We start from the raw sequence: 14,240 nt of genomic DNA on the forward strand, positions 1-14,240 counted from the left end.
TGGCCCAGACGGTTTTTCGGCCCATTATTACAAGACATTCATCAATATCTTAGATGCCCCGCTTTTACACACACTAAATTTTCTGATGCAACCCTGTCAAATACCAAACACGTTGAGGACGGCACATGTCACAATACTTCCCAAACCGGGTAAGGACTCAACAGATTGCTCTAGCTCCAGGCCCATTTCCTTACTCAACATAGATGTGAAATTACTCACCAAAATGGTAACGAATAGGCTGCGCACTTTTTTACCCCAACTGATTGGACCAGAACAAGTTGGGGAGGGAGTCCAGGAATAATGTGACAAAGCCCTTAGCTTGATCCACCACTGTCATAACTCCAGCCTTGAGGGCTTTCTTCTGTCTACTGACGTGGAGAAAGCTTTTGACAGGGTGTCTTGGGATTATCTCCTGGCTACCCGTTCCTATATAGGCTTGAAACCTTGCATGCTTTCCTGGACTTCTTTCCTGTATCAGAACCTAACAGCGTGACTTAAAATCAATGGCACCCTGTCTGGACCAGTTCTTATTATTGCCTGCTGTCACCCTTGCTATTTTAACCCATCTGCACACTTCTATCCCCAATCTACTGCATGCTTTCACTATCTATGGATATATTTCTCACCTCAAGATCAATTACACTAAGTCGGAAGCCATGAACCTCACGCTCCCCACCAATACACTGACTCAGGCCCAACAGAATAAGCCCTTTAAATGGGTATCAGGAGTGCTTAAATACTTAGGGATAGGGCTCACTACCCTGCTCAGCAACATTTTTCACAGAACTTTAGACCCATGTTACGACAGATTGAAGTAAATGTATCCAAGTGGTCCCTCAAATTGTTTTCTTGGTTTAGTAGAGCTGCCATCACCAAAATGGCTATACTCCCAAGACTATTTTACCTTTTCCACACCCTGCCTATCAATATATCAGCCAGTTTTTTTAAACAGTTACAATCTATATTATGGAAGCATCTATGGGCCCATAAAAAGCCACGTATAAATTTACGCTTACTCAGGAAGCCAAAACCCGCAGGTGAATTGGGGTTCCCAGACTTCAAGCTATACTATTACGCTACTCATCTGGCCAGAATTATTGATTGGCATTGCCATGCCACAAACAAGGATCGGGTGTCTCTTGAAGACAGTTTCTCAATAACTCCATTAAAATTTGCTCCATGGATTGCATGGGCAAAATGCCCCCCTGCACTTACACATCATCCGACTATTGGAGCCACTATCAAGATTTTCCATAAAACGGCCTCACTTTACCAGATTGCCACCTCATCTGGGCCATTAACCCCTTTGTTCAACAATCCAGATTTCCCCCCAGGTATGGATTCAAAAGCCTTCGTTTTGGAAGTAAATTTGCCTCTCATAGCATCACACTTTGTACAGGCAGGTCGGATTCTCCCACATGCAAAATTGCTGCATAGTTTCTCACCTACTGCATTTTCCTTTTGGAATTACAGACAAACCTGCCACTACCTGCTCTCTTCTAGAAGGAGAAAGGAGGTGACTAAGGAACTCACTTCATTTGACTCAATATGCTCAAAGGGTGACCCCATTGAGAGGACAACCTCATTTATGTATGCATTTCCCCAGCAGTATGACACTACAGACTTGGTCAGGTTCAGAAGAAAATGGGAAAATGCATTACAAACACATTTCACTGATTCCCAGTGGCAGAATCCTAGCACACAAATGCTCAATCAGCATGAGACATCAAGAAAATTCATATAAACTTCTTTCACATGGTACGTCACGCCTGTAAAAGTGAAAAAAATGGTACCCGACGGCTTCGGACCTGTGCTGGAGATGTGGGGAAGCTAAAGGAGACATGCTGCACGCTTGGTGGAACTGTTCTCAGATAACTACATTTTGGAAGAAAATATGCAATTTGATCCTCCATATCACAGAAACCAAAATTAAACATTCCCCAGCCTGTTGCCTCCTGCATATATCTAACTTCCCCTAGGAAGATATAAAAGATCTCTGACAAAACATCTCCTAATTGCTGCAAAATTCCTGATCCCTAGGTATTGGATACTTACAACAACCCCCTCAATTAGAGAATGGACCCTTGCAGTAAATCACATCTTTGAGTTAAAAGAAACGCTGGCCATAGCCAATGAATCCTCAGATATATTCGACAAAACATGGGCCCCTTGGCTGCAGTTCAAATATTCTGATGCATTTGAAATACTGACAACTGGGTGAGATGTGCTTCAGGACCTGTAGATTCCAATCAAAATCATATCTGTTGTGACTCAGTAGTCAATGGTCTCCTAATATTCTAACTAACCTGTGCAAGTGACCCTCCATGGCGGGGACTCTTTGTGTCCCCCCCCCCCCCTGTCTCTGACCCTTTTGTCCTGTTTCCTTTGGAAACAGTAGTAAATTGCTCCAGTTTAGAATGTTAATCTTAAATTTACACAGCAAGCAAGATGTTAATGTATCTGCATTCTTAATTGATGTTAATTTTCACACAAGTTTGACTCTGTATACCGATGTGCAGTTTGTCTTTGATAAATGTACCAATACTCTGTGGTTTATATTGTAACCTCCTTATGCTCAATAAAAACCTTTATTCATAAAAAAAAGTAAAGAGGATTTAAAGGGGCTGCATCCTTCTTTCTTTGTGAGCTTACAGAGACACTGCTCCCTGAAGAACATCTTGTGAGCCTCCCATAAGGTGTATGGACTGTATACGAAACCCATATTTAGCTGGAAGTATTCATTTAGCGAATTGGGTGAGTTTATCTTTGGTTCATTGAGTCTTCAGTGGCATTTCCTGGGAAATGCAGCTGAGAGGCAAAGATCCAGAGTCAGGGGCGCTTGATCCGACCAGGTGATGGGGCCCAGGTCGGATAACACTGTATGAGGTACAGTGCAAAACTATTTACCCCCTTGGCTTTTTACCTATTTTGTTACATTACAGCCTTTAGTTCAATGTTTTTTTTAATCATAACTATATGTGATGGATCAGAACACAATAGTCTAAGTTGGTGCAGTAAAATTAGAAAAATATATACATACAACTATGTTTCAGAAATAAAAAACTGATAATTGGCATGTGCGTATGTATTCACCCCCTTTGTTATGAAGCCCATAAAAAGCTCTGGTGAAACCAATTACCTCCAGAAGTCACATAATTTAAATGAAATGATGTCCACCTGTGTGCAATCTAAGTGTCACATGGTCTGTCATTACATATATACACCTTTTTGAAAGCCCCCAGAGGCTGCAGCACCTAAGCAAGAGGCACCACAAACCAAACACTGCCATGAAGACCAAGGAACTCTCTAAACAAGTAAGGGACAATGTTGTTGAAAAGTATAAGTCAGGGTTAGGTTATAAAAAAATATCCAAATCTTTGATGATCCCTAGGAGCACCATCAAATCTATCATAACCAAATGGAAAGAACATGGCACAACAGCAAACCTGCCAAGAGACGGCCGCACACCAAAACTCACTGACCAGGCAAGGAGGGCATTAATCAGAGAGGCAGCACAGAGACCTAAGGTAACCCTGGAGGAGCTGCAGAGTTCCACAGCAGAGACTGGATTATCTGTACATAGGAGGACAATAAGCCGTACGCTCCATAGAGTTGGGCTTTATGGCAGAGTGGCCAGAAGAAAGCCATTACTTTCAGCAAAAAATAAAATGGCACATTTTAAGTTTGCAAAAAGGCATGTGGGAGACTTCCAAAATGTATGGAGGAAGGTGCTCTGGTCTAATGAGACTAAAATTGAACATTTTGGCCATCAAAGAAAACGCTATGTCTGGCGCAAACCCAACACATCACATCACCCAAAGAACACAATCCCTACAGTAAAACATGGTGGTGGCAGCATCATGCTGTGGGGATGTTTCTCAGCAGTCGGGAAGTTGAAGGAAAGATTGATGGTACTAATTACAGGGATATTCTTGAGCAAAACCTGTACCACTCTGTGTGTGATTTGAGGCTAGGACAGAGGTTCACCTTCCCCCAGGACAATGACCCCAAACACACTGCTAAAGGAACACTTGAGTGGTTTAAGGGCAAACATGTAAATATGTTGGAATGTCCTAGTCAAAGCCCAGATCTTAATCCAATAGACAATCTGTGGTCAGACTTAAAGATTGCTGTTCACAAGCGCAAACAATCCAAGTTGAAGTAGCTGGAGCAGTTTTGCAAGGAGGAATGGGCAAAAACCCCAGTGGTAAGATGTGGCAAGCTCATAGAGACTTATTCAAAGCAACTTGGAGCTGTGATAGCCGCAAAAATTGGCTCTACAAAGTTTTGACTTTAGGGGGGTGAATAGTTATGCACATTGACTTTCTCTGTTATTTTGTCCTATTTGTTGTTTGCTTCACAATAAAAAAAAAGTCTTCAACGTTGTGGGCATGTTCTGTAAATTAAATTATGCAAATCCTCAAATGATCCATGTTAATTCCAGGTTGTGAGGCAACAAAACATGAAAAATGCCAAGGGGGTGAATACTTTTGCAAGGCACTGTAAAGGGGAGGCTGTCGCTAATCCAATCTAGAGAACATCTTATGGGGGGGAGTAATACGAATATTGATTACCAGTGGATGTTTGATCCTTTATGCGTCAAACACACTGTGGCTTTGAGTCAATTTACGAAAGGAGGTGGCCAAGCAGTGTGTTGCAAGGGGTAGTGTAGAATGGAACAAAGATTTCCAATCTCGAGTGGGATAGAGGACAGCATTAAAATCTCTGCCGATCACCATAAAAGGCTGAGAAAAGCTTTGCAGCCGTTAAAATGTATCAGTAAGGAATTTAATCTGACCAATATTTGGAGCATATACATTCATTACTGTTATAGGATTAGACAATTAGGTACCTTACAGTATTATATAATAACCGTGGGGATCTAAATGGGTGGACTTGATCTGGAGAAGGCAGGAGCGTCTGATCAGCACTGCAACCCCACCCTTTCCAGATGCAGATGCCATATAAAACACCGGGAAATACTTAGGCCCCGTACACACGAGCGGACTTTTCGACATCCAAAGTCCGACGGACTGAGTCCGTCAGACTATTCGATCGTGTGTGGGCTGCAACGGACTTTAGCTTCGCTAAAGTCTGACGGACTTTAGAAATGAAGCATGCTTCAAATTTTCCAGACGGAACTCCGCCGGACCCGGTCCCCTTCGAAAAATCCGCTCGTGTGTATGCTACTCCGACGGACTAAAACCGACGCTAGGGCAGCTATTGGCTACTGGCTATGAACTTCCTTATTCGAATCCAGTCGTACGTCATCACGTTCGACTCCATCGGAGTTTGGTGTGATGGTGTGTGTCCAAGTCCGTTCGGTCGAAAAGTCCGCCAGAACTCCGTTGGAACTCCGTCGGAACTCCGGCGGAACTCCTTTGGAGGTCTGTCGGAATTAAGTCCTCTCGTGTGTACGGGGCATTAGAAGCAAATTTCATGGATCCCTCAGCACGGAAGTGAGTTTCCTGCACCAGGATTACATCCGCGCCAGAGGCCCTGAACTTCTTTAAAGCCATCCATAATTTTGTTAATGGAATTCAGTCCTTTCATGTTATAAGCCATGGTATAGCCATGAAATTTAGCCAGTAAACCTTCAGTATAGTGGGGGATAGCCCATAAGTACAGACACACATATATAGCCTTATAACAGGTAGTAATTTATTATGCCACATAGAGTAAAAAGACTGATCAACATTAATGCAGAAAAAAAAAGAAAACAACAGGACATTTTAAAAAAAAAAAGTCAAAAAAATGGACTAAAAGAAATATTGCAGCATAAAAACAAGAAAGCTGGTTTGACTCATAAAACACAAAAAATGTAACTGTCAAGTATAGGCCTGAGAGGCAATCCTCGGCCACAGCCAGAGAACATGTGGGGAGCAAAGCAATCTCCAACAAAGGGAAAAACGTGGCATTCTGCCATGGTGTTCCTTGAAGGGGTGAAAGAGGAGATGGGTTCCCATATGGGACAAAAAGGATGACTCCTAGTAGGTCAAGTAGGAAGCCTGGTACATTGATAGCACTGGGGTGTGGCGTAGGCCCTTGATCGTCTTCCTCTCACTGGTGTCTAAATCTTAGAAGGAGCCAGCAGAGGGCGTGGAGTGGCAGGTGTGAAAATCTTTAATAATTTTATTTGTATTTTTTACATTTCCTGGGGTTATAAAATATCAGAGTAGAGTGCCCTTACTACCTATATTTATAACATAGGTGTGAACTGACCTTGTTCTGCAGGCAATAGTGGGAGGCCTAGGCGCTTGAGAAAGGCATCTCCTTCTTGCAGATCACGAACATGTTGGACACAATCCTTAGTGACATTTAGGCGAAAGGGGAAGCCTCAATAATAGGGAACCTTGTGTAGTTGCAGGTGAGAGGTGATGGGCCGTAGTGAGTGGCATTTGACCAGGGCGGTTGGGGAGAGGTCACTGAATAGTGTCTCCCTTTTATTCAATACAGGATTGGTTCCGAGTGGCCAAAATGAGCACCTCTTTGCTTTCATAGTAGTGAATCCTTACCACTATGTCACATGGTCTGGCCCCAGCAGGGTTTTTTTGGGGCCAAGGACCTATGGGCCCAGTCAAGGTGCCAGTCTATGTCCACAATGTCAGGTGCCAGGGTGTTGAATAAGCTCAGGAGGTAGATGGCTGATATTATTGTCAGCCACTTTTTACGGGATGCCACGGATTCTGAGATTTTAGTGCTGTTCCTTGTTCTTCAGGTCCGCTTGGAGGCATTCTCCTCTTCTAGAGCCTAAACATAGTGCAATGTTTCATCAAACTTCATTTCCAAGGTAGCTGTGTGTTCACCCAGTAGGTCTATCTCACCCCTGAGCTCTCTGGAGATCTTCCGCATCTCCTAGGCAATGCCCCCGGTGAGCTGTTGGGCCAGAGCCTGGAGTTTAACATCCAGCATCTCAGACATTAATACATGCTGAGGAGAAGGGGGATATGTGGTGGGAGAGCCTGCTGAGAACCATCCTCCACCATCAGGGTACTGATGTAATCCTCTGGGTCTCCCTGTGAAATTGAGACTGGGGATTGGGGCCTAGTCAGATAGCGCTTCATAGTGGAAGAGGGCCGCGGTGTTTATGTGGTTCATGGTAGCTTACCCCTCGTTGCAATCAGTTGCTGTTGAAGCTGTGCAGGGGCTGCGGATCATGGAGCGGGACTGGAGCTTATGGATAACGCATCTGCCATGTTGAAGATAATTTTATTTTTTCAGTAGCTTTTTTAAAATCCTTATTCCTGAATGTGTATATGATTGGATTAAGCAATGGAGTCATTAGAGTGTAAAAGAGAGAGAGGACCTTGTTCAGAATATCTAGTCCTTTTGTTGGAAATAAATACACAGCAAATAGAGTCCCGTAAAAAATGCACACTACTGTCAAGTGAGAGTTGCAGGTGGTGAAGGCTTTTTGTCTTCCTGTAATTGATTTAATTTTGAGGATGGTTAAAACAATATAGATATATGATATAACAATTAACATAAAAGGTGCTACAATACCAATGAAACCTACTACATAGGTTTGATTATGGATCCATGAAGTATCGGAGCAGGAAAGTTCAAGTATAGGTTCATAGTCACAGAAGAAGTGATGAATGATGTTTTGGTTACAGTAGTATAAATTGCACAAAGATATGGAATCAATCAATGTAATTTTGAAGCACAGTATCCATATGATAATCACTGATTTAATGCAAATTGATTGGTTCATTATAGAGTTGTAATGCAGAGGCTTACAGATGGCCAAATACCGGTCATAGGACATCACAGTCAGTAGAAAACACTCCGAGACCTCAGCATGTGCAAAGAAGGAGAACTGGATGATACAACCAGCAAGAGACATGGTACATCCATCATGTAAGATGATATAAAGAAAGTTGGGAAGAATATCTGAAGACAGAATGATATCAAGCAATGATAGTTGGGTGATGAAGAGGTACATGGGAGACTGAAGTGTTTTACTCAGATGAAATAAAACCATAATGAAGAGATTTCCAGAAATAGTAACACAATATATGAAAAACAGAACCAAGAACAATGGAATGTGTATGCTTTTTATATTTGGGAAACCTGTTAGTACAATATAGGTGATATTATTGTGATAGCCCATCTGCTAAGAGAATATAAAAATGCATAATAGTGTATATAGCAAGTATAGGAAAAACTACTATGTATGGCAAAACAAAAACAACATTTAGTCTGACATGTATCCATTCAATTGTGTTAGGATCTTTCTTCAATATGTTGCCATCCAGTTTTGGCTGGTTGGCTGAGCTTTTGTTCTATACGCAAAACCCCCTAATGAGCCCTTGGGTTTGGCAGGTGTGTCTACTGCCCCATTTCCCTCACCAACCCACCAGTGGGGACCAAATGGCTGAAATCAACTCTGTCAACCTTTGCTTGAAGCAATTGTTTCAAGGTCAAGTGAAGAGAAGGTAAGGGTTTACATGCTATACTTAACACATAGCAGCAATGAATACCCTCGGCCTGGAAATATGTCCAGTTCTTCTCAAAGGCTGGCAGAGGTTGTATGATTTTTAAACAAAACTGGCAATGGACTGAGCAATCATTGATTCCTGAAAGTGCTCCTACCTTCTTGTTTTCCAGGCCCTAGCATAGACCTGTTCATAATGGTGCTTTTTAGCCAGAAAGGAGCATGAGTTTTGATGTATGTGGAGCTATATGTCTGTCCCAGCAGTGAACATATTAGACATCTGTAGAGAGATATGGCACTGGAACGGTTTACTCCACAGGCACCAGGTCTGGGAGGTAAATGGTCTGTGAACTCCCCTCACCCTCTCCAGGCAGCAGACCAGGGAAAGAGCTCTTATACTGGCATCCTCTCCAGGCCAAGCCTGGGAGGCAAAGATTCTTCTAGAAGGGCTCTCTGTATATATTTGGGAGGAGGGGGGACAGGCGCCTGCGCAGAATGACCCTACTTGTTTACAATTAGGTATAAAAGACTGGACGTCTCCCAGCAATTCAGAACTACATGTTTGCCTGGATGGACGGTATTGCACCTATTATTTTCTGGCATTTGAGTCCCTACCCTTCCTGCGTAATAGCAGGTCGGTCCTAATAACAAACAATCGTCACAAACTCTAATACTTCAAAAGCTCTTACGTACTCACTCCGCATAAGGTAAATTCTATTGCTATTATGATGGCACTTCATATCACCACACACACCCCTTCATACTTGCGTTTTAGCATCCATCACTTTTTTATTTATTTTCAGCTTTTATTCACAGCATGCAAGTCTTGTTTTTTGTTTTGTTTCATTGTATCCATAGCATTCGCTGATGGTGCTTATTCACTCACACACATACACTTTTGCTATCCACACCTCACCATGCACTTTCACTGCTATGTTAACCATTTGTACACTTTTTTACTTTTATACTCTTTACACTATATCTTTCAATACTGATTAAATTATTATGTTTATGGGACATATACAATACAGTGCCAAATTATCAATTAATAACCCCCTTTCTTATCGTCAGTCCTTTTATTTATATACTTGTGTACACTTAGAATCATTTATATTATAATGATACTCTGGTGAAACCGCTATGAGTTTACTAACTTTATATAATTACTTAATTTGATTACTATTGGGTATTAATTGCAGGCGCAGGTCCCTCCGCCCCTCCGGGGGCGTGAACAGTGTGGCTCCTTGTAAGTCCCCTGGGGTGTGCTTTCTCCCTTCCTGGGTAGACGGGGGCGAACATCGGAGACCTTTCGGATTCCGTAAATGGCTCTTAGAATCCTGGGTGATAGGAATACGTATTCCACCTCTGAGCGGTAAATATACCATCATTGGTTCACCCAATGGTATCTACATTGACATGTGTTTCTTAACTCTGAATTCATGTATATTTTTTCAGATCCACCTGTCCCCCTGAAGAGACCTTATGTTGGTCGAAACGCGTCGGGGCTCTACTACTATATAATATCATAACAATTTGTAACTATACATGTCTGTTTTTATTGGATTGTGGAATATGTAATATACAATCTCTGAACCAGATGATATACTGTACTGTATTGAACTACACCATGACATTGGACATTTTTGAATAAATCAATTTCTTTCTATACAATTATGACAAAGATTTTTGACTTTGCTATTCCGCTGCTAAAAAGCCCCATCGGGGAAATCTTTTCTTTTTTGGTATAACTTGCATTCAGGGGTGTGCAGCGCTTTCCATCTTCCCTTTAGGTGTCTCCTTTTTTCTGTTTTTGGTATTCCAATTTTGGGTGGTTAAACACCCCTTCCCCATTATGACACCTTTTAAGAGAAGACAAGGGCTATGTGTCTCTCCGTCACCACCCGACCTCCACATTTTCCAATTTTCAACAGTAAATTCCACATAGGGGGATTGGATTGAGATCCAATCTTTTCCCTCTCCATGTACCAGGATGTATCCACTATGGATCCCTGCATGGTATGATGTCCAAATATCTTAAATGATTTTTGTGGATACACTATAATTGGAACTCATGCAGATAACCAGGGTGGATATGGCAGTAGACAGCTCTTGCGCAATAGTCAAACATAAACAGTCCTTATTGGATTTTTTTATGATTTTATGATTTTACAAATGCAATTTTTAATGTCCATTTGTCACGATTTATGCTATTTGATTTGGGGCCACTGTGAGTCATGATTGATTTCTGACTGTTCGCCCCCGGATCCTTAGGGGTGGGGTTCGGCCCCCCGAGGACTTCCCGGCAAGGTGGGGCGGCCTGTGGACTTGTCCACATGTCCGCCCCCTTTTGTGCTGTAACCGGCGGTTGGGGGTCAATCCGGCCGCCGGGTTTAGCCTATCCTTGCCGGCGGCGTCCCGTGTTTGTCTCCTGACTGTCTTCGGCGAAGTGCGCATGCGCGTGTGGCGTGCGTGCTGAGCCATGACGTCACGCGTGTTGCGGAGGAGATGACGACAGAGGTCGGGGCTTTACAGCCTTCCGGAACGCCGAGGGAGCCACACGTGGGCGGCTTACCCAGCGGCCCTCATGCCATATCTTTTGGGAGGAGGGGGGACAGGCGCCTGCGCAGAATGACCCTACTTGTTTACAATTAGGTATAAAAGACTGGACGTCTCCCAGCAATTCAGAACTACATGTTTGCCTGGATGGACGGTATTGCACCTATTATTTTCTGGCATTTGAGTCCCTACCCTTCCTGCGTAATAGCAGGTCGGTCCTAATAACAAACAATCGTCACAAACTCTAATACTTCAAAAGCTCTTACGTACTCACTCCGCATAAGGTAAATTCTATTGCTATTATGATGGCACTTCATATCACCACACACACCCCTTCATACTTGCGTTTTAGCATCCATCACTTTTTTATTTATTTTCAGCTTTTATTCACAGCATGCAAGTCTTGTTTTTTGTTTTGTTTCATTGTATCCATAGCATTCGCTGATGGTGCTTATTCACTCACACACATACACTTTTGCTATCCACACCTCACCATGCACTTTCACTGCTATGTTAACCATTTGTACACTTTTTTACTTTTATACTCTTTACACTATATCTTTCAATACTGATTAAATTATTATGTTTATGGGACATATACAATACAGTGCCAAATTATCAATTAATAACCCCCTTTCTTATCGTCAGTCCTTTTATTTATATACTTGTGTACACTTAGAATCATTTATATTATAATGATACTCTGGTGAAACCGCTATGAGTTTACTAACTTTATATAATTACTTAATTTGATTACTATTGGGTATTAATTGCAGGCGCAGGTCCCTCCGCCCCTCCGGGGGCGTGAACAGTGTGGCTCCTTGTAAGTCCCCTGGGGTGTGCTTTCTCCCTTCCTGGGTAGACGGGGGCGAACATCGGAGACCTTTCGGATTCCGTAAATGGCTCTTAGAATCCTGGGTGATAGGAATACGTATTCCACCTCTGAGCGGTAAATATACCATCATTGGTTCACCCAATGGTATCTACATTGACATGTGTTTCTTAACTCTGAATTCATGTATATTTTTTCAGATCCACCTGTCCCCCTGAAGAGACCTTATGTTGGTCGAAACGCGTCGGGGCTCTACTACTATATAATATCATAACAATTTGTAACTATACATGTCTGTTTTTATTGGATTGTGGAATATGTAATATACAATCTCTGAACCAGATGATATACTGTACTGTATTGAACTACACCATGACATTGGACATTTTTGAATAAATCAATTTCTTTCTATACAATTATGACAAAGATTTTTGACTTTGCTATTCCGCTGCTAAAAAGCCCCATCGGGGAAATCTTTTCTTTTTTGGTATAACTTGCATTCAGGGGTGTGCAGCGCTTTCCATCTTCCCTTTAGGTGTCTCCTTTTTTCTGTTTTTGGTATTCCAATTTTGGGTGGTTAAACACCCCTTCCCCATTATGACACCTTTTAAGAGAAGACAAGGGCTATGTGTCTCTCCGTCACCACCCGACCTCCACATTTTCCAATTTTCAACAGTAAATTCCACATAGGGGGATTGGATTGAGATCCAATCTTTTCCCTCTCCATGTACCAGGATGTATCCACTATGGATCCCTGCATGGTATGATGTCCAAATATCTTAAATGATTTTTGTGGATACACTATAATTGGAACTCATGCAGATAACCAGGGTGGATATGGCAGTAGACAGCTCTTGCGCAATAGTCAAACATAAACAGTCCTTATTGGATTTTTTTATGATTTTATGATTTTACAAATGCAATTTTTAATGTCCATTTGTCACGATTTATGCTATTTGATTTGGGGCCACTGTGAGTCATGATTGATTTCTGACTGTTCGCCCCCGGATCCTTAGGGGTGGGGTTCGGCCCCCCGAGGACTTCCCGGCAAGGTGGGGCGGCCTGTGGACTTGTCCACATGTCCGCCCCCTTTTGTGCTGTAACCGGCGGTTGGGGGTCAATCCGGCCGCCGGGTTTAGCCTATCCTTGCCGGCGGCGTCCCGTGTTTGTCTCCTGACTGTCTTCGGCGAAGTGCGCATGCGCGTGTGGCGTGCGTGCTGAGCCATGACGTCACGCGTGTTGCGGAGGAGATGACGACAGAGGTCGGGGCTTTACAGCCTTCCGGAACGCCGAGGGAGCCACACGTGGGCGGCTTACCCAGCGGCCCTCATGCCATATCTTTTGGGAGGAGGGGGGACAGGCGCCTGCGCAGAATGACCCTACTTGTTTACAATTAGGTATAAAAGACTGGACGTCTCCCAGCAATTCAGAACTACATGTTTGCCTGGATGGACGGTATTGCACCTATTATTTTCTGGCATTTGAGTCCCTACCCTTCCTGCGTAATAGCAGGTCGGTCCTAATAACAAACAATCGTCACAAACTCTAATACTTCAAAAGCTCTTACGTACTCACTCCGCATAAGGTAAATTCTATTGCTATTATGATGGCACTTCATATCACCACACACACCCCTTCATACTTGCGTTTTAGCATCCATCACTTTTTTATTTATTTTCAGCTTTTATTCACAGCATGCAAGTCTTGTTTTTTGTTTTGTTTCATTGTATCCATAGCATTCGCTGATGGTGCTTATTCACTCACACACATACACTTTTGCTATCCACACCTCACCATGCACTTTCACTGCTATGTTAACCATTTGTACACTTTTTTACTTTTATACTCTTTACACTATATCTTTCAATACTGATTAAATTATTATGTTTATGGGACATATACAATACAGTGCCAAATTATCAATTAATAACCCCCTTTCTTATCGTCAGTCCTTTTATTTATATACTTGTGTACACTTAGAATCATTTATATTATAATGATACTCTGGTGAAACCGCTATGAGTTTACTAACTTTATATAATTACTTAATTTGATTACTATTGGGTATTAATTGCAGGCGCAGGTCCCTCCGCCCCTCCGGGGGCGTGAACAGTGTGGCTCCTTGTAAGTCCCCTGGGGTGTGCTTTCTCCCTTCCTGGGTAGACGGGGGCGAACATCGGAGACCTTTCGGATTCCGTAAATGGCTCTTAGAATCCTGGGTGATAGGAATACGTATTCCACCTCTGAGCGGTAAATATACCATCATTGGTTCACCCAATGGTATCTACATTGACATGTGTTTCTTAACTCTGAATTCATGTATATTTTTTCAGATCCACCTGTCCCCCTGAAGAGACCTTATGTTGGTCGAAACGCGTCGGGGCTCTACTACTATATAATATCTTAACAATTTGT

The 14,240-nt window shown here is 42.6% G+C and overlaps 1 protein-coding gene across 1 annotated transcript; it reads right to left on the reverse strand.

Moving 5' to 3' along the window:
• Positions 1 to 7,162: 7,162 nt before the first annotated feature.
• Positions 7,163 to 8,109, reverse strand: LOC143964009 (olfactory receptor 5G26-like). The gene has a single exon (XM_077473731.1). The coding sequence runs from the start codon at positions 7,982 to 7,984 to the stop codon at positions 7,175 to 7,177; it is 810 nt and encodes a 269-aa protein (XP_077329857.1). The 5' UTR covers positions 7,985 to 8,109; the 3' UTR covers positions 7,163 to 7,174.
• Positions 8,110 to 14,240: the final 6,131 nt, after the last annotated feature.

This window comes from Lithobates pipiens, unplaced genomic scaffold (assembly GCF_037356315.1).
Source record: "Lithobates pipiens isolate NorthernLeopardFrog02 unplaced genomic scaffold, aLitPip1_a1.2 Scaffold_8, whole genome shotgun sequence".
NCBI classification, from domain to species: domain Eukaryota; kingdom Metazoa; phylum Chordata; class Amphibia; order Anura; family Ranidae; genus Lithobates; species Lithobates pipiens.